Genomic DNA, 25201 nt, shown 5'->3' on the forward strand with positions numbered 1-25201 from the left:
CGGCCTGGGCAAATATTTTATAGGAGGACCCCACCCCCCCCAGGCAATTGAAGCAACACCAAAAATATATTACTGGGACCTGATCAAACTAAAAAGCTTCTGCACAGCCAAGAACACAGTAAGTAAAGCAAGCAGACAGCCCTCAGAATGGGAGAAGATATTTGCAGGTTATGTCTCCAACAAAGGTTTAATAACCAGAATCCACAGAGAACTCAAACGTTATTAGCAGGAAAAGTACAAGTGATCCCATCTCGGGATGGGCAAGGGACTTGAAGAGAAACTTCTCTGAAGAAAACAGGCACACGGCCTACAGACATATGAAAAAATGCTCATTGGGCGGCACCTGTGGCTCAAGGAGTAGGGCGCCGGTCCCATGTGCCAGAGGTGGCGGGTTCAAACCCAGCCCTGGCCAAAAAAAAAAAGAAAAAATGCTCATCATCCTTAATCATCAGAGAAATACAAATCAAAACTACTTTGAGATACCATCTAACTCCAGTAAGATTAGCCTGCATCACAAAATCCCCAAACCAGAGATGTTGGCATGGATGTAGAGAAAAGGGCACACTTCTACACTGCTGGTGGGAATGCAAGCTAGTACGTTCCTTTGGAAAGATGTTTGGAGAACACTCAGGGATCTAAAAATAGACCTGCCATTGGATCCTACAATTCCTCTACTAGGTCTTTCTTCTTCTTTCTTCTAGGTCTACTGCACTTTCTTCTATTATTTGTATAGTTTCATGTCTTAAGTTTAAATCTTTAATCCAGAAGACCAAAAATCACATTATAACAAAGATATTTGTACCAGAATGTTTATTGCAGCCCAATTCATAATTGCTAAGTCATGGAAGAAGCCCAAGTGACTATCGACCCATGAATGGATTAATAGATTGTGGTATATGTACACCATGGAATATTATGCAGCCTTAAAGAAAGATGGAGACTTTACCTCTTTCATGTTTACATGGATGGAGCTGGAACATATTCTTCTTAGCAAAGTATCTCAAGAATGGAAGAAAAAGTATCCAATGTATTCAGCCCTACTATGAAACCAATTTATAGCTTTCATATGAAAGCTATAACCCAATTGTAGCCCAAGAATAAAGGGAAAGGGGAGAGGGAGGGGAGGGGAGGGGAGAGGCTGGGTGGAGGGAGGGTAATGGGTGGGACCACACCTAAGGTGCATGTACGGGTACATGTAGAATTTACTAAATGTAGAATATAAATATCTGAACACAATAACTAAGAAAATGCAGTGAAGTCTATGTTAATCAGTTTGATGAAAATATTTCAAATTGTATATAAAACCAGCACATTATACCCCATGATTGCATTAATGTACACAGCTATGGTTTAATTTTAAAAAATCTTCACAGTAACTCTAAGAGGTAGATACTGTTACACTGAGCAGAAACCTGACAGCAGCACATTTACTCCCCTGAACATCACTTTGCACATAGTGAGAACCTGTCTCTATTAAAAATAGAAAAATTAGTCTGGTGTTGTGGTGGGTACCTACAGTCCCGGCTACTGGGGAGGCAGAGGCAGGGGGATTGCTTGAACCCAGGAGTTTGGGGCTGCTGTGAGCTGTGAGCTAGGCTGGTGCCAATAGCACTCTGGTCAGGGCAACAGAGAAGTCTGTCTCAAAAACAGAGAAAAAATTTACAAATGCAGAAACAGAGACTCATGTTGGGGTAAGAAACTTGCCTAAGGGTAAACATCTGGTACTTGCCAGAGCTGGTTTCCTCCTACCAGACACCTGTCCTCACTGGCCTGGGAGAGCTCAGAGCCGACTGACTGCCCTCACCTCCCGGCTGGGGCCCCACTGTGTACTCACAGCTGCCTCTCACTCCCTTCTCAGGGGGGCCAGGGGGCTGGCCACCAGGGTGGGGCCTAAGGGTCATGCTGGGGTGGGCAAGGATGAAGACGGGAGGGAGTGAGGGGGGCAGAGGCTGGGATGTGAGGCATGAGAGACAGGCACGGAGTTACTGGACGGACGTGGCTGCCAGGGCTGCAGTGGGCGGCTAGGTGTGTCCCCTACTTTGGAGGGGTGTTTGGCCCCTGCCGAGAGAGCGCTGTGAGGGAGGCTGGCCGGGGCGCCCCGCTCGGGCACAGGTGTGCCGGGTGCCATGACGACTGCGCGGATCCCCCTCCTTCCCTCGGCGGGCGGCGCGGGGCAGCGCGGGCGGGCGGCAGAGGCGAGTGGGTAGCCGCGCTGCTCGGAGCCTTCAGCCTGGGCCGCCGGCCGAGGGCAGAGAGGCGGCCAGGGACTGGGCCCCGCGAGCGGACGCCCCCCGCCCGGGCCAGCCAGCCTGCACGACCCGCAGAGCTCAGACGCTAGACCGGGGCGCTGGTCTGCCACCAAGTGCCCAGAGACTACCCCGCCGCCCGGGCCGCCTAAGGGACCCGGAGACTGTCCCAGGACCGGCAAGAGTGGGCAGAATGGCGGGTGAGTGACTCCGGGCTGGGGGTCGGGAGCGGGGGACTGATCAGGAGCAGTGGGCCAAGGGAGAGGAAAGGGGCTGGGGTAGCTGGTCACCCATGGCTGTACAGAACCAAGCACTGTCACCCTCCATGTGTGTGACAGAGACCTAGAGAGACGGAGAGAGAAAGAGCTGGGGGTGCCTCTATGTCTGTGTTACAGGTGTGTGAGAGACAGAGACAGGGAGAGACAAAGAGAAGGAGAGAGAGAGCTGGGGGTGCCTCTATGTCCGTGTTATATGTGTGTACCAGAGAGACAGAGAGAGAAAGACCCCTATGTCCGTGTTGTGTGTGTGCACGAACACAGTCCCTGGTGCCTGTGCAGAGGATCATTTGAGACCAGCCAGGGACAGCTCAGCTATTAGCTTTAGAGGAACTGTCAAGATTTTGTTTGCTTGAAGGGATGAAGGGAGTGGAAGAGAAGGAATTCTACGCAGAATCTCTCCTAGGCAGAGACCTCCATGTGGAGAGATTTCTCTCCCTGGGGAAGGGAGAAGGAACTCCAGGACATTAAGGGATAATGGCCCAAGGCGTAAGGCTGCTTGCTCCAATCTTACCAGGCAGGGGATGGAGGAGGGGTGGGGGTGATTGTCTAGATCCCTCTCTCAGCCACTGTGGGCAAGGGGAACTACCTTTAGGCTAAAAAAGTGGAGTGCTGAGTGCTCATCCACCAGCTTGCTGGGTGTCTCTGAGATAGCGCCTAAACCTTTTTGTGCCACTGGTTACCCATCTGTTGAACGGACAAACTCAATTTCGGCTGCCTCACAGTGTGTCCTCACAGTGTGAGGATAAAGTAAGACAAGATGTGTTGAACAAATTCATGCCAATGTGAGAAAACTGCTGTAAGAGGTAATAAAACCCTGAAATTCCAATAAGTAATTGCAAACACTGCTGTCAGGAAAGCAGAGGGAGTTTTACAGACAATCTTAGAAGATTGCACTTGTAGCTTTCCAGTGAGCTGGGGTTTGAAAAGCACACACACAAAAGATGCAAGGAAGAATGCACAACCCAAAAGGCATCTGGAAGATTGGCAGGGTAAGAATATTGTTAGCAAAGCCTTGAAGCTCCAGTGATCAGAAGCAGGGTAAAATCGGCAAAGACAGCAAAGAGCTTTCAAAGTCTAAATGAGGAAGACAAGAAGGGATCTGCTCGGGCTTGGGGCTCAAGGCCAGGCGGAGCAGGGCACAGGCAATTTTACTTCAAATTGTGAAATAAAGAGCATAAGGAGGAAATTGAGAGCCAAGAGAACTGACTGGTATGAAGAAGGGATGGAGCCACCTACAGTGAACCCAAACAAATGACATCCTAGGGACCAGGAGGTATTTGTAGATGTAATCAACTTAGAGGAAATTGCAGAGAATGAAGGAGAGGCTAGAAAACAGAAAATGGGCCTGTGTCCTGATTTTCAAAAAGGGAGGAAAGATAGATTTTTAAAAAAAATTCTCCTAACTTCTCCAATTAGTATTGACCTGTATTAAAACTCCAGAAGACATGATCGAACCCATAGTGTACACTTAAGAAACAATAAAGCAATCACACATCTCAGAATTTTTTCAAAGGGAGCCACCTGCACGCTTGCAAAGATGTGTGCCCGAGCGCGTTCATCACAGTGTAAAAGTGAAACCATCTGGATGTCCCTAAATTAAGTAAATTAAATAAAAGATGAGAAACACCTGCAGTGGCATACTGTGCGGATATTAAAAAGTGTGCTTAGGATTTTATTTATTGATATGGAAATATGTTCACTGCTTGCTGTTTGAACAATTTTTAAAAGTAGGTTTTGAACATGTATGTAGTATGATCCCCTTTATGCAAAATTACATAGGCTTATCTTTATGTATATACAGTATACACATACATATGCAAAGAGATGGTCGCTAACATCTTTGTTAGGATTCTTCTGCTTCTGAAAGCATACTCTAAAACAAGGACTTGGGATTAGGGAGTTATCAGGGAGGTGAAACCAGGAAGCAGGAGTGATGAAATGACGAACATGAGATAGGGAAGAGAAAAAAAGCAAGAAATAGGTGCATTGATGAGCTAGTTTTAGCTGTGGGCAACTAGGGGTTCTACCCTGCTGGGGACACTGAAAAAAGTGAGGCATGAACCTGAGATGTGCCCTGCACGAGACGGATGCTGGCCACCGTTCGCCTCTCCCAAAAGGTTGAAGGTTGCTTTACTCCTGCAGCTCTGGGTTGTGTTCATGCTGCAGAGAAAGCAAAGCAGAGAGACTTCTGGGTCCAGGCTTGATGGGGCGCTGGAAGCACAAAGCACTGTCTATCCCAGTTGAAATCTTCAGGCTGAGGGCCCGTGGCAGGTAGAGAGCATGACAAACACATCAGCCACAGGGGATATCTCTGGGCGTGAGATTTCTGTGATGTTTATTCTGTCTTTTGTAGTGCTTAGAACTGTTTTCTAATAAGCACATTTCTTTTAATAAAGACAAAACAAAAGAAGATGTTCAGAAAGAAACAAATGATATGTAATATTTATTAGGAGCCTATTTTAATATTCATTAAGAATAAATCAAGGAGCTCAACTCAATAGCAAGAAAACAAATAAATAAAAAACAATTTAAAAATGGACAAGAGACCTGAAAAGACATTTCTGCAAAGAAGACCTACTAATGGCCACTAGTAGGCCATTATGAAAAAATATTGAACATCACTAATCATTAGGGAAACACAGATTAAAACCGTAATGAGACATTATCTCACACCTGCCAGGATGGCTTTTATCAAAAAGATAGTCACTAAGTGTTGGCAAGGATGTGAAGAACATTTGTACACTATTGGTGGGAATATAAATTGGTATAGGCATTATAGAAAATCCTCTGGGGATTTCTCAAAAACCTAAAAATGGAATTACTATATTATCTAGCAATTCCACTTCTGGGTACTTACCCCAAAATTCAAAATTAGTTTCTTAAAGAGATCCCTGCACCCCCATATTCGTTGCAGCTGTAGGGGTGAGGGGAAATTTGTCCTTTTCTTAGAAAGTTCACTGAAAGATCAACTCACAATTAAGGCAGATTAATAAAAGATTTATTTATTCATAGGTTGATTCCAATATCCCAATGAGGCTCAGGGGTTTTTTTTTTTGTTTATTTTTTTTAGACAGAGTCTCACTATGTCACCCTTGGTAGAGTGCTGCGGCGTCATAGCTCACAGCTACCTCAAATACTTGGGCTTGAGCAATCCTTTTCCTTCAGCCTCTCAAGTAACTGGGACTACAGTCAACCACCACTACGCCTGGCTAGTTTTTCTATTTTTAATAGAGAGAGGGTCTCATTCTTGCTCAGGCTAGCCTTGAGCTCAGGCAATCCAACTGCCTTGGCCTCTCAAAGTGCTAGGATTACAGGCGTGAGTCACATACCTGGCCTCAAAAATGAACTTTTAAAAAATCTCCATTGAGGCTGGGTGCCTGTGGCTCAAACGGCTAAGGCGCCAGCCACATACACCTGAGCTGGCGGGTTCGAATCCAGCCCGGGCCCGCCAAACAACAAAGACGGCTGCAACCAAAAAATAGCCGGGCTTTGTGGCGGGCGCCTGTAGTCCCAGCTACTTGGGAAGTGGAGGCAGAAGAATCGCTTGAGCCCAGGAGTTGGAGGTTGCTGTGAGCTGTGATGCCACAGCACTCTACCCGGGATAACAGCTTGAGGCTCTGTCTCAAAAAAAAGAATAATAATCTCCATTGAATAAAAATAAAAATCAAATCAATGCATTTGGAGCAATTTTTCTTCAGAAAGACTGGTTGGTAAATGATTCTGTACTTCCATCCTGCAGTTAATTTCACATCTCAAACTCACAAAGCTTGTAAGTTTTACAATAAATAATACTTCTGAAATAAACAAAAGAACAAATCAGGCTAAACCTACCAAATTTTCTCTTTTAGACTGAGCTTCTGAGAGGGAAAAAGTTGAATTACAGCAGTTCAGCAGGATACTGCAAAGATCTTTCCTTAAAAACTTGTGAATTGATGAAAAGCCATGGGGAGGAAGATGGAGGGCTGACGATCAGGGCTCATTAAAGGCTTCATAGCAGCCTAGAGATCCTAGGGCTTTCTGACTCTGACATGATGTTAATTAATACTTCAGGGGGGAAAGAAAGGGGCATGCTTATCAAACCTGTGGATAGGAGCCATTAACCCTACAAGATTCAAGATAGAAGTTTATCTCAATATACTAGAATGCTGGATTGAAACCAAGGAAATGAAATGTAAATGTAAGTGAAATGTAAAGTCCTGAATTTAGGTCCAAAAATATCAACAGCATACATTTAGGATAGGGGAGATCTGACTTGTATTCTCTTTTATATATATTTCAGATTAACTTGAGGGTACAAACGATTAGGTTACATTTGCATCTGTTAGGTAAGGTCTCTGTTGTAGTTGTGTCCTACATACAGGAGGCCCATTACACTGTGCCCATTAGGTGCCCATTAGGTGCCCTCCCTCCTCCCCTCTTCCCACTTTCTCCTTCACCCTCCCTCCCACCCCTGTTTCCCCCAACTTGAATTTAAATCGAGTTTTTCTCTTGTGTGGGTGTGTATTAGTTGTCTACTGGCTTCAAATTAGTATTGAGTACATTGGATACTTCCTTTCCTTTTCTTTTTTTTGGGGAAGGGGGTTGAGTCTCACTTTGTTACCCAGGATAGAGTGCCATGGTGTCAAGGCTCACAGCAACCTTGGTCTCTTGGGCTCAAGCAATACTCTTGCCTCAGCCTCCCAATGAGATGGGATTACAGGTGCCTCCCACAAATGCCAGGCTATTTGTAGAGACAGGTCTCACTCATGCTCAAGCTGGTCTTAAATGCCTGAGCTCAGACAGTTCCACCCACCTTGGCCTGCCAGTATGCTAGGATTACAGGTATGAGCCACTGCACCCAGCCTGGATACTTGGTTTTCCATTCTTGTGATACTTTACTTTAGAGAATGTTCTCCAGGCTTGGTGCCTATAGCACAATAGTTATGGTGCCAGCCACATACACTGAAGGTGGTAGGTTCGAACCCAGCCTGGGTCAGCTAAACAACTGCAACAAAAAGTAGCTGGGCATTGTGGCAAGTGCCTATAGTCCCAGATACTTGGGAGGCTGAGGCAAGAGAATCGCTTAAGCCTAAGAGTTTGAGGTTGCTATGAGCTGTGATGCCACGGCACTCTACCGAGGGTGACATAGTGAGACTCTGTCTCAAAAAAAAAAAAAAAATGTTCTCCGACTCTATCCAGATTAATACAAAAGATGTAAAGTCCCCATCTTTTTATGGCTGAATAGTAGTCCATGGCATACATATACCACAGTTTATTAATCCATTCATGGGTTGATAGGCACTTGGGTTATTTCCACATCTTGGTAATTGTAAATTGAGCTGTGATAAATAATCTAGTTCAAATGTCCTTATGATAAAATGATTTTTTTTCTTCTGGGTAGATGCCAAGACTGCCCAGTAATGGGATTGTGGGATCAAATGGAAGGTTTATTTTGAGTTCTTTTAAGATTTTCCATACTTCTTTCCAAAGAGTCTGTATTAGTTTGTAGTCCTACCAACAGTGTAATGGCTTGTATTCTTAAAGAGAGTTATTGGAAGGTCAAAATGCGCAGCTGAAAAGATAGGACTAGAGCCCCTCTTGCTGAATACCATGGGATGTTCAGGTGAGAATGAGGGAGAAGGGATGATCCTGGGGACAGGGACCCAGTCTTACTTTGTATGGCTCCAGGGAGCATAACTGGGCCCAGTAGAAAATTTACCTCAACATCAGCAAAAACTTTCTACCACTAAGAGCTGGCCTATAATCTGTTCCTTGCCAATTTCTCACTATCCAGGTTGATTACTGACTGGAGGGCAAGAGGGGAAGTTCTTTGGGTGGTTGGACCAAAACTATGGCTGGGGGTGGGGGATCTTTGAGGACCCAGCCTTTCCCCAGCACCTAGAGAGACATGCAGTCTACCAAGCCCCCTACAGAACTGCCAGATCCAGCTGGGCAATAATCCCTGTTCATCTTGCCCACTGGGCCTTGATGTGATGCTATACTGGAGGACACATCAGCAGGAAAGGTCAGAGCTACTCCCTATCCCAACCCCAGCCTGACATCAGTCTAGTAGCTTCCTAAAAGCCCCTGGTGGCCCCCACAGCTGTCTACCCAGCCTGAGAGCTCTGTGGCCGAGAGGTCCTAGGCTGGGAGGATGTATGCCCAAACACCTATGAGGAAGTGGCCATACAGGGCAAAGAAGTCACTGAGAAAAGGAGGGGAAAGAAGCAAGTCATCTGGTATCTCTCCAGCACAGAACATGGTAGCACCTTGGAGGTCCAGGTGGGTGGTGGGTGCTGTTTCTTCATATGCCTTGGAAATGTTGCTGCCAGTCACTGTGCTTTGTCCTTCATCACAAAGCATTTCATCATCCAGCCTGGGAGGTAGGCAGGGAAACAGCGTCACCCCCATTTGACAGATGATAAAACTGAGGCCCAGGAGGCACAGTTTGCCCTGGCTTGAGCTATAGCAGGTCTGCTGGTTCTTTCTGTGCAAATGGCCTAGATTCTGGGAACATTCTGGGACTGCAGCCTCCATGCAGTTCAGCTATCCATCCTTCTCCTGAAGATCTTCTTATGTTCCTATCTTGCTAGGAGTGAGGCATAGGAGGGGTCTGAGACGCTGCTCGGGAGGCAGAGGCTAGGTGTGTGTAGGTCTGGTTCTCATGGGAGCCATGGTCTCTCCTATGGCAGTCTGGCAAGCTCCAAACAGTGAGATCAGGAGATACATTTAGAGTGAGTATTTCTGCTCCAATCTTTGTATGGCCCATTCTACTGCAAACCCCCCAGGCTATTATAGCCAGTGAGGCTTGCATAAACAGCTACTCCGCTTGCATTTTACAAATGGGAAAACTAAAGCACAGTGAATGGAATTGATAACACACTAATTTCCACCAGATTTATTTAAAATACAAATGTAAAATAATTAAATCCAGTCTCTCTCAAAAGCTTTTTTGCTGCTCTTTTGTGAATAATTGAAATTGTATAATTAGAGTATAATTAGAGTCTTGCTGTTTCTGATCTTAAGTCTGACTCCTTTGGAAATGCAAACATCCAAAAGAGACACAGCACTTTGTTATGAGTCATTACTTCATACATGAAAACAAGTTCATCAGAATCTCTCCTAAAAGAACAACTTGAAAAGGATGGGGAAAGAAGGAATATAAGTAACTTGTTACAAAGACACTGAGACTCCAGGTGGTGAAGCTTTGTCAGGAAGTATTGGGTGGAGGAAGAAAGAATCTCAAAGAGGTTAGGTGTCCTTCTCCACTACTTTTCAGCTGATCCTGGGGCAACCCTGGTTCTGCCTCTGCCCATTGTGTGCCTGCTTCTTCAGGCAAGATTTTAGGTGATAATAATACTCATGGTGTAACCAAGTGTATGGTGCCCCATGATCATATTGATGTATACAGCTATGATTTAATTTAAAAATTTAAATTTTAATTTAATTTTTTTATATATATATAAAAAAATACTCATGGTGTCAGTCTTATAGTTGGAGCCTTGGAGGGGCAAGGTCTCTCTCATCTCAAACCAAGGATCCCCTAGTTGCTGCTAATGAATGCTGGAGGTCTTTATAGGTGACCTGATGATATCCAGAGAGGATGAAAAAATGGTTGGAGAAGGCAGAACAAGTCTAGGGACTTACACTCAGACCAGGTCTCCTGGCTTATTTGATGGACCCTGTATCCTAGAGTCAAGCAAAATCTGGGGATCCACCACTACTGCAGCCTATATTCTGAAGCAAGTATCTTTGTCTTTGAGCTTTGAATTTTTATTTTCCTATGAAATGAAAATAATTCTCCTTTCCTTATCAGAGATAGCTTGATGTTGTACAAAATATATTTCAACAATAATAGAAATATTATCTCTCAGAATCTATGGGATACAGCTAAAGTTGTGCTCAGAGGAAAATTCATAGTCTCTAAAACCTAAATTAATTATCAACATTTATCAATAGTCTATATAGTCTAGGACCTGTACCAGACAGTGAGAAACATTACAAGCTGAACTAGGCATGGCTTCTGCTCCTAACATGTTTCTAGCTTAGCGGAAGGAGGAAAAAAAACTATACTTAGCTGAAACAGGAAGTGAAATATGATCAGCACTAAGCAGGTAGACTCTGAGTGAGCAAACAGCCATGGAACCCAGGAAGGGAGCTCCAGGGCACATGCTTACCTTACCAAAAGCAAGAGAGAACAAAATCCCTTCCCCCCTTTCTTTTATTCTCCCTTTCCGCCTTAAGCCCCTTCTACTCCCCCTTTTAAAGCCTGTAATCCTTTAAGTGGACTGAGAGTAGAGGCTTAATGTGTGATAAAGGCAGTTCAGTTTTCACTGAGAGGTAAATCACTTGTATCAGAAACTTTCCTGAATACAGGTTTTGATGGGTAAAACCAGAGAGCTCCTGGAGGAAGCAAGGAGAAATAAAAAGGCCTCAGAGTAGAAGGGAAAGTATAAAAAGGGGCTTGTTTGGGGGCCCCGGTTGGCTGCCCCAGAAATTCTGCCCTCAAAACCTTTGGCCTTTGCCAACCCAAATTATTCTTGGAAGGACTGCCTGTTCTTACTCACCCAGAAGAAGCCAGGCTTTTAAAATCCATGCTGCTGTTGTGGGTGCCTAGGATCTGGTGGGCTTTGGCTCAGACTGCAGGAGGAACCGTGGGAGGTTGCAGGACTCAAGAAGCTTCATTCCTCATAGATCCCCCTGTACAATCACTTTTCACTCTCCTGAGCAGTGTTTTAGATCCTCCTGCACAACCACTTTTCACTCTCCTGAGCAGTGTTAACACAGGTGTTTCACTCTCCTGAGCAGTGTTAACACAGGCGTTGCTCAGGCTTGCTTCCTTGGGACTGGAACCACAGCTGCCAAAGGATAGCTAATGTAGTATCTCCTTCTTCAGGAAGAAGCCTGTGGGTCTGTGAAGCCCTCTGTAATTTATTCTGGTATCTCTCTGAGCCTGGTAACGGTTACACAAGGTGGGAAGAGGCAAGAAACCTGGTCATCTACATTTGAAAGCCAAGGAGGATGTAAGGATAAAGTAGATCTCCCCAGTCCACGTGGGAGTGCCAAGAGGCGGCATGGGGTTTAGGGTCTTCCATCATCAGTCCCCAACCCACCCTGAATTAAATATACCTCTCTTCAATAATTACACAAAGTAGCTTTAAGACAAGTTCCCATGCTTCTCTTTCAAAACAAGAACAAGTGGCCTGCCCTCTAGCCCCTCTTACATGTAGTGAGTGATCACCACTGGGCCGATATGCAAACCATGTCTCCTGATTTCTAGGTCAGTGTCCTCTCCTCCCTTATCAGCACTGTCCCTGTGGAAGATCACATGATCTTTTAAGAGGTAGGATATGTGTGTGGGTGCACAAATGTCTAAACTGGGGAGCAGAAACCTTGAGTGTCTGTGGTGCTATCCCTGCCCATCTCTATCCCTTCCACTGTCCCTGGGGTTCTGAATAAGGACTCCACAGACTCCTAAGAAGTCCAAGTATGATTAACTTTAGGGTTACAAGCAATAGAAACTGGTGCTGTTAACTTAACCAACCATGGGAGTCTATTGGAAGGGTGTGGTCAGGTCATCCAAAGATAGGAAAAGCTGTGTTCCTAGGACCCAGAGGCAAATCCAAAGGAGACGAGGTCTGATTGGCTGTCCTTTGGCAAGAGGTGGGCGCTGACTCCTGATCGACAGTCCCTCATAAGCAGCATACAAGGAGGAGGGTTGACTCCCCAAGGGAAAATTCACTAGCTAGAAAGAAGGGATAATACTTGCTGGGTGAGCCAAAATCCTGGATGCCCACTACTCCCAGAAAGTGTGTCAAACATTGAGTGCTTTTGGGGGGAGAGTATCCAATGATTTTGAAGACTGAATTCCTTCTAGTCAGAGATCTTTTCTTGGTATATGAAGAGAAGGCCTAGGAAAGCATCTGTTAAATGAATTTAAATGCATCAGAGTCTCAAAGAGTTTGGTGACCCCCAAAATGTTAAGCCCCAGTAAACCTGACTATGAATGCCTTTAGGCTACAGACTATATAATTCAATGGTTCTCAAATCTGGTTGTGTGGAAATCACAGTCTCAAGCTGCCGCCCTGGGTAGAGCGCTGTGGCATCGCAGCTCACAGTAAGCTCAAACTCTTGGGCTTAAGTGATTCTCTTGCCTCAGCCTCCCAAGTAGCTGGGACTACAGGCACCTGCCACAATGCCCGGCTATTTTTTGTTGCAGTTGTCATTGCTGTTTAGCTGCCCCAGGCCAGGCTTAACCCACCAGCTTCGGTGTACGTGGCTGGTGTCATAACCACTGTGCTACTACGGGCACCAAGCCCAAGGGAGCTTTTTTAAATGCCAGTTCTTAAAACACCCACCCCCAGAGATTCTGATCTAATCCCGGGGGGGGGGCAGATAGAGATAGAGGAGGGATGTGGGGTCTGCATTGTGTTTTGGTTTTTTTTTGTTTGTTTTTTTGAAACAGAGTCCCATTTGGTTGCCCTGAGTAGAGTGCTACGGTTTCATAACTCACAGCAACCTTAAACTCTTGGGCTCAAGCAATTCCCTTGCCTCAGCCTCTAGAGTAACTGGAACTACAGGTGCCTGCCACAACACCTGGTTATTTTTAGTACAGATGGGGTCTCAGTCTTGCTCCGGATGGTCTTGATCTTACTTAAGCAGTCCACCCACCTCGGCCTCCCAGAGTGTTAGGATTATAGGTGTGAGCCACCACACACCTTGTGCTATAATTTTGTATGAGTCGAGGCTGAGAACCACTAATGTAGTCACTATTTTATCACATGTATGAGAGTTTCCTTCTGACTAGGAAGGTTGAATGCAAGTTAGAAAAAAAGAAAATGGAGCACAGCCTGTGGCTCAGTGAGTAGGGCGCCGGCCCCATATACCGAGGGTGGCGGGTTCAAACCCAGCCCTGGCCAAACTGCAACAAAAAATAGCTGGGCATTGTGGTGGGTGCCTGTAGTCCCAGCTACTTGGGAGGCTGAGGCAAGAGATTCGCCTAAGCCCAAGAGCTGGAGGTTGGTTTGAGCTGTGATGCCACAGCACTCTACCGAGGGCCATAAAGTGATACTCTGTCTCTAAAAAAAAAAAAAATCACTTGAGAAAACACCACCCTCTGTAGACACCATGAAATGGATTTAGTGCATGTACATACTATTATGTAATCATTATAACCCCTGGTCGCTATTTCCCCCCTTCACTTTTAGACTTCGCGCTGTTCCTCAGGAGAAACCCCCGAAGTGGAATGGGTGGATCTGGGAACGGGTCTCTAGTTGGGATGTTGGACTGATGTGCCCCACCCCAAGACTGAGCTGATCTGTAGCCCCCACCCCCAGTGCATAGTCACACTTTGGCCCTCACAGAGCATTTTATGTCTTTGCCAATCTAACTGATGAACAAATTATCAATCTTTTAAAATTCCATTCTATTTCTTTAATTAGAACTGAACTTGGACTTTTTGTTTCACATGGTTAATATCCTTCTGCTGTGCTCTTTACCAGCAAGCCCTGCCCGGAAGGCACGCTGGAAGCGGCCGAGCTCCCCTGTCTTACCAGTACGAACAGGCAGGTGGCATTGTCGATGAAACTGTTAGTGGGAGGCCTGTGAGCTCAGGGAAACACCCAGACCCATCCTGGCTAAGCACATTCATTTTGGGGTTGTTTTCTCTCTCACACTTCTTTCAGGCTTCTGCAAGAAGGCCCACGCTAAGAGTGGTATAAACTATCACACTCACGTTTATTGTGTGATTTCATATCTTTGGTGCTGCTGCTGCTAAACTGACTCATACTGAGCTCTATGAGCACGATGTACTCCAAGCATCACCCCCTAAATCCTCACCACACCCCTCCTCGGTAGGTGTTAACTCAGCTCCATTTTACCAATGAGGAATTTGGTTTCCAGAGAGGTGACATCACCTATCCTACCCAGGAAATGTTTGTGCTTCTATTTTAAAGATGAGAATGCTGAGTTCCCATCGAGGTGAGGAGCCTGGGAGGATGCCTGGCTTCCCAAGCTGCATGTTATTTCCAGGGTCTTTGGTGGAAATTTTTTAGTTCTGTGGTTCTATAACTGTAGCAGGTGGGAGGCTGAGGCCAGTGGTTCGCTTGAGTTTAGGAGTTTGAGACCAGCCTAAGCAAGAGCGATACCCTCATCTCTACTAAAAATAGAAAAATTAGTCAGGTGCCTAGAGTCCCAGCTATTTGGGAGGCTGAGGCAGGAGGATCACTTGAACCTAAGAGTTTGAGATTGCTGTGAGCTAGGATGTCACTGCACTCTACCCAGGGTGACAGAGTGAGACTGGGTCTCAAAAAATGAACAAACAAACAAAAAAACCTGGAGGGTGCACCTGGAGGTCACTTAAAAATGTAAAACAGAGATAGCTGGGCCCTAGCTCCCTGGGGTTTTTGGTTTCCCCCATCCCAGGGATGGGGCCCAAGAATTTCTGTTTCTAACAAGTTCCAGGTGATGCTGATGCTTCTGATCAGGGAGCCCTCTACACCCCAGTCTTCTCTCCCACCCCGGGCCTAATTGGGTTGAGTAGACAAAAATTTCATAGGATGTAACTTCAGAGGCACCTGGCGGATCCCAGAAAGGACAAGTTGAAGGTATTAATGAGGTTTCTAGCTACTGGAATGGAGCCCTTGGGTGGTGGGAGAATAGCTTGCTTCCAGTCCAGGAGAATTGCCAGACATATGAAGAGTTTTTCCTCCTTCAGAAAGGATTAGTATGTAGCTCTGGAACCTGGGATAAGTCTGCAGCCAGATGCCCAGGCTCAGCTGAGGCTCTTGAGATGGCCAGAGTTACTCCCCAATACTTCCCAATGACAGACTTCAGAATCTGAACTCAGTAGACAGCTAAGCAAAAGGCAGTGGGGGAAATAGACTGGAATCTAACCTAAGAGATTCTGGCAATTTCTTCTGCTCGGCCACACCCCCTGATTCCCCCAGACATGGGAGCTGACTCAGAGTTGATTTTGAAGCTCAGCTGTCTGGGAAGTCTCCCAACAGGCATTGTGCTATGCCTCCCTTGGAGGTTCTTCTGGAGGGGACTGGGAACGCCTCCCAACACCAGCACTGCCTTCTTGGAGCTGAACCTGTCACCTAGTGTCAGGATCCACCTTCCTTCAAATAAATACAAATATTTATTCATTCCATAACTACTGACTGCTTGTTGAACCATTTACTTTGGACAGGCTGGGGACTCTGCCACCCGCAAGGCAGGGAAGACCCCTGATTTCTGTGAGCTGACTTTCAAAGGAAGGAAAAAGACAACACACCTGGAAACAAAATAGTGACAGCCTGAAGAACATAAACAGGATGATGTGCGAGATAATCGTGGGGTACCTACTATACATGCAGTAATCAGGTTGTGCTTCTCTGCAAAGACATCTCTACACTGAGAGCTGAAGGAGCGGAGAGCAGGGCCTGGGGTTGGAAGAAGCTAGAGCCAAGAAGATAGCAACGTGGCCGGAGTGGAATGGGCAAAGGGGAAAGATGTCAATCGGTACCAGACCATGCAGCATTTCACGGGGCGTGGTGAAAAGTGTGGATTGTATGTAAAACACGAGGAGTCTAGGCAGTGATCATTCGTGGCTGCTGGAAAACTTAGGTAAAAAGAGAACGGGGATTATGACAATGGACGATCAGGCTGACATCATCTGAGCCCAGTGATCAATCTTAGCCCCACAAGGAGAGAGACCACTATACAGAATCTGATCAAGCCTCTGGATCTCACTACTAACTACAGGAAATACAGGGGACAGAGAGCAGAACATGTAAAAGGATATCATGAAGGAGCAATCAGGAAAATCCAGTCTGCAGGAAACTCTGCAGAGCAATGATTGAGTCTATGTGACAAATAGAACTGCAGAAGAGAAGGGTCACAGAGGGAGAAACTGTAAACTAAGAAGCCTACAAGCCACACCCACCAAATGCAATATTAAGATGGGGCAGATTTTATAATAACCTTGATGAATCACACTGTGTGTCCATATCTCCTTTGCAAAATCATGCTACTGTTCTTCCTATCTAGAGGTGAAACTATTGTATTTTTCCACTAGCTTACATCTGGGCTGCCCCTGCAACTTGCTTTGGCCAATAGAATGTGGCAGAAGTGGACTTGAAAATTCTGGAGCCCAGGTGTTTCTCTTGTTCTCTTGGAATGGAAAGACCTCCAACCTCTGAAGAAGCCCAGTCTAACCTCCCAGAGGATGAGAGGCCACCTGAAGGAGAACTGACACACAGAGGTTGGGTGTTTGGACCTTCTAGCCCCAGGCGAGTCAGCAGCTGACAGCAGCTGTAGGAATGATTCCAAGGGCTACACCACTATTTTGAGGTGGTTTGGTGCATCATCATAGTTAATAGAAATGCAAATTTTGTTTGGATCTTCATTAGGTTCTCAACCTTCCTAATGCCACAATGTATTTTCATTGTTACGAAGGGGTCCCAACCCACAGGTTGAGAACCGCTGATTTAAACAAACCAAGAACTAAAAGATTATGAGGGTGGTGCCCGTAGCTCAGTGGGTAGGGCACCAGCCACATACGCTGAGATTGGAGGGTTTGAACCGGGCCTGGGCCAGTTAAAACAACAATGACAACTGCAACAACAACAAGAAAATAGCCAGGCATTGTGGCAGTTGCCTGTAGTCCCAGCTACTTGGGAGGCTGAGGCAAGAGAATAGCTTAAGCCCAAGAATTTGAGGTTGCTGTGAGCTGTGAAGCCATGGCACTCTACCCAGGGTGACATAGTGAGACTCTGTCTCAAAAAAAAAAAAAAAAAAAAAAAATAGCCAGGCATGGTGGTTCACACCTGTAATCCCAGCACTGTCGGGGGCTGAGGAGAATTGCCTGACTCATGAAAAAAATGGAAAAACCCAGCCGGGCACCGGTGAGTGCCTGTAATCCCACCAGCTTCTGGAGGCTGAGGCAGCGGGATGCCCACAGCCCAAGTCTGAGGTTGCAGTGAGCTATGATGCCATTGTGCTCTGCTCAGGGCATAGGGTGGGACTCTGTCTCAACAACAACAACAAAAAAGAAATAAATAAAAAATTATGAAACAATCAGAGAATTTTGAATGCTGGTTATTTGATTATATTATGATGTAATTGTTAATTTTGATAATAATGTAACCACAGTTTTTTGTCTCATTCGGAGGTCTTATCTTTTAGAGATACAAACTGAAATATTTATGGATGAAAGGAAGTAATGTCTGGTATTTGCTTCAAAATAATCCAAAGAGGTGTGGAGTATGGATGAAACAACTCCAGGCCTTAAGTTGATAATTACTAAAAGTATATGATGTAAACGTGGGAGTTCATTAAACTTTATACTCATATTCACTATGACATTCTCTCTCATACATGTTTGACACTTTCTGTGTTAAAATAAAGATGTTTGAATGCAACTGGATGCTCCTCAGCAGGGAGGTATTACTTCCTCTCACCATGCACAGGAAATTTCCTGGCTTCTTCACATCCCCCAACAGCCCGCTGGCCCCCTTGCCCCACAAAAGGCTCCCTGCTGCACCTCTCTGCTGTCCCTGAAGCCCTGACAGTGCCAGCTCATCAGCCCTGCTCCCCACTAGGTTTCTCTAGCTACAGATCCCAAGCTGCCAGGCCAGCAGCTGAGCTCTGATGTGGCAGAAAGACCCCCTAGAGACTCTTTGTCCCCTGGAACAGGCCACATTGTTTGATCCCAGAGGTAGACAAAAGGAGAGCTTATGAGACAACATCGTTGAGTCACCCCAACTAATGACTTCCCAGAAGAGCTGTGGTTGGACACTGAGCCCTCCCTTCATAACACACTAAAGCTTGGTCCTCATTCAGAGACACTCAAAGCACAGCCAAGCCTGCTGCACAGTAGTTGTAGGACCTTGAGCAAGTCATGGAACCCCTCTGGTCCCCATTTCAAATGAGGCTAATACCTGGCTGCTTACATCATGAGTAGCTCAGAAAGTTAAGTGAAATGTAGATGTGGAAATGCTTTGTTCAGTGCTATGCAGGGGGAGCAGCTGATCACACAGATGGGGGCTGATGTAGGATGGCTGTAGCTTTGGCTTTGGATGTTGTCCTGGGGAATGCATTGTGCTTCTGCCCCCTACCCTGGTTCAGATCTCCCCTTTGATGCTCCCTGCATCTACTGCCTTCTTGCCTTTCTCATCCAAAGTTCTGTGAAGGAGACCAGGAGAAGGGACAACAGAGATTTTGAGGGTCTAACATTTGGGTCCCGGAAGAAAACATGTGGTGCACTCAGAAAGGTTTAACTGAAGAGAGTTAAATGGAAGACTTTACAGAGGTGAGATGAGGGGTAAGAGATCCACCAGAAATGCCGAAGCACCCAGTGACTAGCAAGCCCAGGAAGCTGTTACCACCTGCAGGCCTGTTGGTATGAGAAGGGGTAGTGCTATTGTGACCTGGCAAGGGCTGCAGTCATGGAGGAGGAGTCACCCAACAGGAGAGAGCTGTGGCCACAAAACAAACAAACAAACAAATAAACAAAAAAAGCCCACCTAGGTGCTGGCAGAATTGGGCAGGCCAGGGAGGAATCAGGAGATAAATACATTGACATCACTCTTTCCTGGCCTGTCATCTCCTGTGCCTCCCATTGGCTAAACTACACTCAGCCAGAGGCCAGGGGGCGAGGGAACCTGGCTCACATGGTCCTTAGAGGATAGCCTCTAGGACACAGAGCCGGGCCAAGGAGGATGGAGCCTATTTTGGGGTGGGGGATGTGGTTAGTGGAGAATAGCCAACATTGGGGACTGAGTCATGGACAAGATGGGGTGAAGTCAAAGATCAGGGTTTGAGTGGTTGTGAGCCTGAAGTCTTGTATCAGTGTGGGTTGGGGTTTCGCACATGAATGGTCTCACTGGTGAGAAGTCAGTTATCTCTTTTTTGCCTAGAGTCCTGACCTGTATGTTCTTTTGGTCCTAGGGGAGCTCTCCCAGCCTCCCAATGGCAGCTGGCCCCCAAGTCACAATAACAGCAATGCTGAGGCTGCCCTGGCTGTGAACCTCACCTTCTCCTCCTATTACCAGCATTCCTCTCCTGTGGCAGCCATGTTCATTGTGGCCTACGTGCTCATCTTCCTCCTCTGCATGGTGGGCAATGCCCTGGTCTGCTTCATCGTGCTGAAGAACCGGCACATGCGCACTGTCACCAACATGTTCATCCTCAACCTGGCCGTCAGCGACCTGTTGGTGGGCATCTTTTGCATGCCTACCACCCTCGTGGACAACCTCATCACTGGTGAGTGTAGACATTGGACAGACAGGGGTGCTCTCCACCCTGGAAGTCATTTCAGACAAGTCATTGCTGGGCCGGCCTTTGGCCAAGATGCCATTGTCTCAAACTCTCAAGACAGTCTTGAGGCTGAGGGATTAGAACTAGAAATAATAGACACAAGGAATTAACCATTTTCGTTGTGCCAGGCATGCTAGGGTATTTTCTTCATACATTATCTTAATTAATGATAGTCCAGTGAAGCAGGCTTTTTTGTTATCCCTGTTATTTATAGATTTGGAAATCTATACAATCTTACACAGCTGAGAGGTGCCCTGGTCCATATTCTCACACCATATTTCTAATTACTGTACCGCACTAGTGAGTCTCACTTTCTCACAGGCAGAACCAGAACCAGCAGTAGGGAAGCAGGTTTCTTCTGAATAAGAAGCTAGAAATCTACTTATTTGAGCTGTTCTGCCACAGAAGAGAGCCTGCCCTGTGAGTAATCAGCTCCCTGTCACTGGAAGTATCTAAGTAGGGATTGGCCGGCCACTCAGCAGGGATTTGCTAGAAGGTATTCGAGTAGAAGTAGACCACCTGACCTCTAAATGCCACCTGTGCTTTCTGCAGATGTCAGAACACCACCATTGTTATCTGTCTCTCATGCGATTGTCCTTTTTTGTAGAATCAGGGTTTCTCCAGTTCTAGACTCCCTCTGGAGAGGGATTGGTTTCCAAAGTAGTGGAGACCCCTAGAGGCCTGAGCCTGCAGAGTCTGAGCTCAGAGCTCCCAGCAGCTGCCAAGAGCAGGATGCAGGCGTCCTCAAACTTTTTAAACAGGGGGCCAATTCACTGTCCCTCAGACTGTTGGAGGGCCGGACTATAGTTTAAACAAAAAAACTATGAACAAATTCCTATGCACACTGCACATATCTTATTTTGAAGTAAAAAAACAAAACGGGAACAAATACAATTCACACTGCTTCATGTGGCCCGCGGGCCGCAGTGTGAGGACGCCTGATCTAGGGCCTGGACAGCCCCATTTGGAGTGACTTGACTGACTGGGGCAGAGGAGCCACCGCCTGTGTTCCTCTAGGTTCCAGGACCCAGGAAGTGAAGCTCAGGCGGAGTCAGCAGCCCTGGCAGGACTGGCTATACCTGGTGGAACATTTTCTCACTGCTGAGTTGCAGATCCCTTCAGTAATGCTGAACATAACTGCATCCTGCTCCTTCCCAAAGCACAGGCACATACGTGTACTTATGTGCACATGAACACACACACATAGTCCATAGTGATAAGGTAAGGTCACCAGTTGGTTATGGTGGTGCCTCCAGTCCTTTGCACACACCTACGTTTAAAAAATTGTTTGACTAGGTAATATGTTCACATGGTTCAATAGTCAAAAGCTCCCAAAATAATCTAGGGGAGTATCTCTTTTCCACCCTTGTCTTCGGGCCTCCTAGCCTCTCTCCTGGGAGGCAACCAACATTGCCATTTTCTTATGTTGCTTTTTGAAAATATTTTAAGTAAGCGCAAGCCAATTAAAGAAATTCTACCTTTCCAGGCGGCGCCTGTGGCTCAGTGAGTAGGGTGCCGGCCCCATATGCCGAGGGTGGCGAGTTCAAACCCAGCCCCGGCCAAACTGCAACCAAAAAATAGCCGGGCGTTGCGGCAGGCGCCTGTAGTCCCAGCTGCTCCGGAGGCTGAGGCAGGAGAATCGTGTAAGCCTAAGAGTTGCTGTGAGCTGTGTGACGTCATGGCACTCTACCTGAGGGCCGTACAATGAAACTCTGTCTCTAAAAAAAAAAAAAAGAAAGAAATTCTACCTTTCCAAACATTCAGTTCTATACCTTTACTCAGCCACCTGCCCCGCTTAAAAATATATCATGTATGTTATAAATAAGATTCATTAAAATCAACTGAGATGTTGTTATTCCATTAGTAGATAAGGGTTTCTCATTCTTTTTATAACTGCTTAGAATTCCATTGTATGGATATACTACGATTTATTTTATTTATTTATTTATTTTTTATTAATTTGGCCGGGGCTGGGTTTGAACCCGCCACCTCCGGCATATGGGACCAGTGCCCTACCCGCTGAGCCACAGGAGCCGCCCTACTATGATTTATTTTTGATGAGTATTTAGCTTGTTCCTAACAGAATCTTCTGCAATTACATAAAGCGTCATACAACTACTTTCTTGTTCTCTCTCTAACTCAGGTGCAGAGGGCTGAATCATTCATGACCACAGTTCGTGGCATTATGTGACCTAACTTTGTTGTGAGGCCTCTTGTTTATCTTTTATTTATTTATTTGTTCCTTTCTATACCCTCCCCCACTCCAAATCCCTCCTCTGACTCATGGCAGCCATTCTGTTATATTTAATTTGTGTCTTTTTGTTTGTATACAATCTTAGAAAATGTGCTGTGAATGTGTGCACATTTAAAATTTAAAACAATTTTTTTTTGAGACAGGGTCTCTGTTGCCCTCGGTAGGGCGCTATGGTGTCACAGCTCACAGCAATCTCAAACTCTTGGGCTTAAGCGATTCTCTTGCCTCAGCCTCCCAAGTAGCTGTGACTTCAGGTGCCCGCCACAATGCCCAGCTAAACATTTAAATATTTTTGTTAAGGTATAACTTGCCTTTTTTAGTATATATTTCTACAAATTTTGATGATCACATACAGTCACGTAGCTACTACTATAATCAAGATGTAGAAGGCCAGGCACAATGGCTCACACCTGTAATCCTAACACTTTGGGAGGCTAAGATAGGAAGATCACTTGAGCCCAGGAGTTCAAGACCAACCTGGGCAATACAGCAAGAGCCTGTCTCCACAAAAAAGTTTAAAAATTAGCTACACATGATGGGGCATGCCTGTAGTCCTGGCTACTGAGGCAGCTGGGGCAAGAGAAGAAAAGATTTAGAACATTTTCATCATGTCAAAAGGCTCCCCTTTGAAACATTATAGTTGGCTCCTCCCTCCACCTCCTGGCACCATGGATCTCTGGTTTTTTTTTGTTTTTCCACAAGACAGACTCTCACTAAGTCACTGTCAATAGAGTGCTGTAGCATCACAGCTCACAGCAACCTCAAACTCTTGGACTCAAGCAATTCTCTTGTCTCGACCTCCCAAGTAGCTGGGACTATAGGCGCCCACCACAACACACGGCTATTTTTTGGTTGCAGTTGTCATTGTTGTTTAGCAGGCCTGGGCCAGGCTTGAACCCACCAGCTTCAGTGTATGTGGCTGGTGCCCTACTCACTGAGCTACGGGCACCAAGCCTTTTTTTTTTTTTAGACAGAGTCCCACTATGTCATCCTCGGTAGAGTGCCATGGTGTCCCAGTTCACAACAAACTCAAACTCTTGGGCTTAAGTGAGTCTCTTGCCTCAGCCTCCCAAGTAGCTGGGACTACAGGCACCTGCCACAACGCCTGGCTATTTTTTGTTGCAGTTGTCATTGTTGTTCAGCTGGTCCAGGCCGGGTTGGAACCCACCAGCCTCGGTGTACGTGGCTGGCGCCGTAACCACTGTGCTATGGGCACCGAGCCTGGATCTCTTTTTTGCAGGGCAGAAAGTATAGTTTTGCCTTTACAAGAATGTCACATAATGGAATCAAACAGTATGTGGCCTTTTGAGTCTGTGGGCTTTTCCTTTTTATTTTAAAATAATTTTAGACTTAAAGTTGCAAAACTAGTACAGAGAGTTCCCATGCACTTTGCACATAATACCGTGATCAAAAGCAGGAAATTAGCATTGGTCTGATACTATTAACTAACCTACAGCCTTGATTTGAATTTCAGCAGTTTTCCCACAAATGTCTTTTTCTAGGATCCAACTCAGGATGACACATTGTATTTAATAGTTGTTTTCTTAGTTTCCTCTAATCTGTGACAGGTCCTTGGTCTTTCTGCCTTTCATGACCTTGACACGTTTGAAGAGTACTGATCAGTTATTTTGCAGAAAGTTGTGCAATGTGGGTTTGACTGTTTTCCCACAATTAGATTTAGTTTATGTGTTTTTGGCAATAATACCACAAAAGACATATTGAGAAGGCACATCTGATCTGCACGCAATACTAGTGATATTAACTTTGACCACTTGGTTAAGGTGGTGTATCCTAGGTTTTTCCACTGTCAAGTTAACATTTTTCTCTTTATAATTTATAAGTATCTTATTAGGTGATACTTTGTGACTATGGAAATGTCCTATTTCTCATTACACTTTTGCCTGCTAATTTTAGTGTCTCTTGATGGTTCCTGCCTACGACAATTATTACTGTCATACCCCTCAATGATGATTTTCAGCTTCCATCATTCTCTCTACATTTATTTCAGATGCTGCTCTATAGGTTATAATCCAACATTAGTCCTGTTTATGTAATATTTTGTTGTTTAAATTGTCCTTGTTTTGGCTATTGGGAGCTTTTTCCAGTGGGTCCTGTGTTCTTCCAACATGCTGTCATGACTTTTTTTTAGTACTTTTTTACTTTTCTGGCTCCACAGAATGCTCCAGGATCATCTTTTATGATCCCTGTTCCATCCCTGGATTAGTTATTTTTCTAAGGAGCCCGAGTTCTTTTCATTGGAGAATGATAGGTAGAGACCAAGATCTGGGTTCTAGGTGTGTTCATCACTGCTGAGGTGTCATTGTATCTAGGCCCTCTCAAAGGACAAGGCTAGGAAATGTATATTTAATACACGCACACACACACATACACCGACACAGAGTTTTTTAATACACATATATCTTTATTTCTATATCTGTTCATCTGTATGTGTGTAGATAGATAGATAGATAGATAGATTTTTTTTGAGAGTCTCATTCTGTCACCACGGCTTGCATGCCATGGTGTCAGCCTAGCTTGCAGCAACCTCAAACTCCTGGGCTCTTGTGATATTCCTGCCTTCAGCCTCCCAAGTAACTAAGACTACAGGTGCCCAACACAATGCATGGCTAATTTTTCTATTTTTAGTAGAGATAGGGTCTCTCTCTTGCTCAGGCTGGTCTTGAACTCCTGAGCTCAAGCAAGCCACCTGCCTCAGCCTCCCAGAGTGCTAGGATTACAGGCATGAGCCACCATGCCTGGCCCGGCTGGGTCTTAAAAATCGTAAGTCCAGACATGGCATGGTGGCTCATGTCTGTAATCCTAGCACTTTGGGAACCTGAGGTGGGTAGATTACTTGAGCTCAGGAGTTCAAGACCAGCCTGAGCAAGAGTGAGTTTCTACTAAAATAGAAAAATTAGCCAGGCACTGTGGTGGGCTCCTGTAGCCCCAGCTATTTGGGAAACTGAGGCAGGAAGCTCACTGTGAGCTATGATGGATGCCATGGCACTCTACACATGGTGGCAGAGTGACACTCAAGAAAAAAAAGCATAGGTTCATACTGGTATCAACCTATCACATGATTCATTTTAACTTTCCCCTTTTCCTTATTTGTAACTTTTTTCTCAAGAAAAAAATTTGTCCTC

General features: G+C 45.6%; 2 protein-coding genes across 2 annotated transcripts in view; both read left to right on the forward strand.

The window, feature by feature from the left end:
• Positions 1–25201, forward strand: part of PPA1 (inorganic pyrophosphatase 1) — a 295326-nt gene that overhangs the window by 216434 nt on the left and 53691 nt on the right. The window lies entirely within an intron of this gene.
• NPFFR1 (neuropeptide FF receptor 1) overlaps positions 2230–25201 on the forward strand; it is a 28697-nt gene continuing 5725 nt past the window's right edge. Inside the window, exons 1-2 of the mRNA XM_053586460.1 lie at positions 2230–2446; positions 19436–19750. Of these exons, the coding sequence (XP_053442435.1) occupies positions 2440–2446; positions 19436–19750 (322 nt within the window). The 5' untranslated portion in view covers positions 2230–2439. The remainder of the gene's footprint in view (positions 2447–19435; positions 19751–25201) is intronic.

The sequence above is a fragment of the Nycticebus coucang genome, chromosome 3 (assembly GCF_027406575.1).
Source record: "Nycticebus coucang isolate mNycCou1 chromosome 3, mNycCou1.pri, whole genome shotgun sequence".
Classification (NCBI taxonomy): domain Eukaryota; kingdom Metazoa; phylum Chordata; class Mammalia; order Primates; family Lorisidae; genus Nycticebus; species Nycticebus coucang.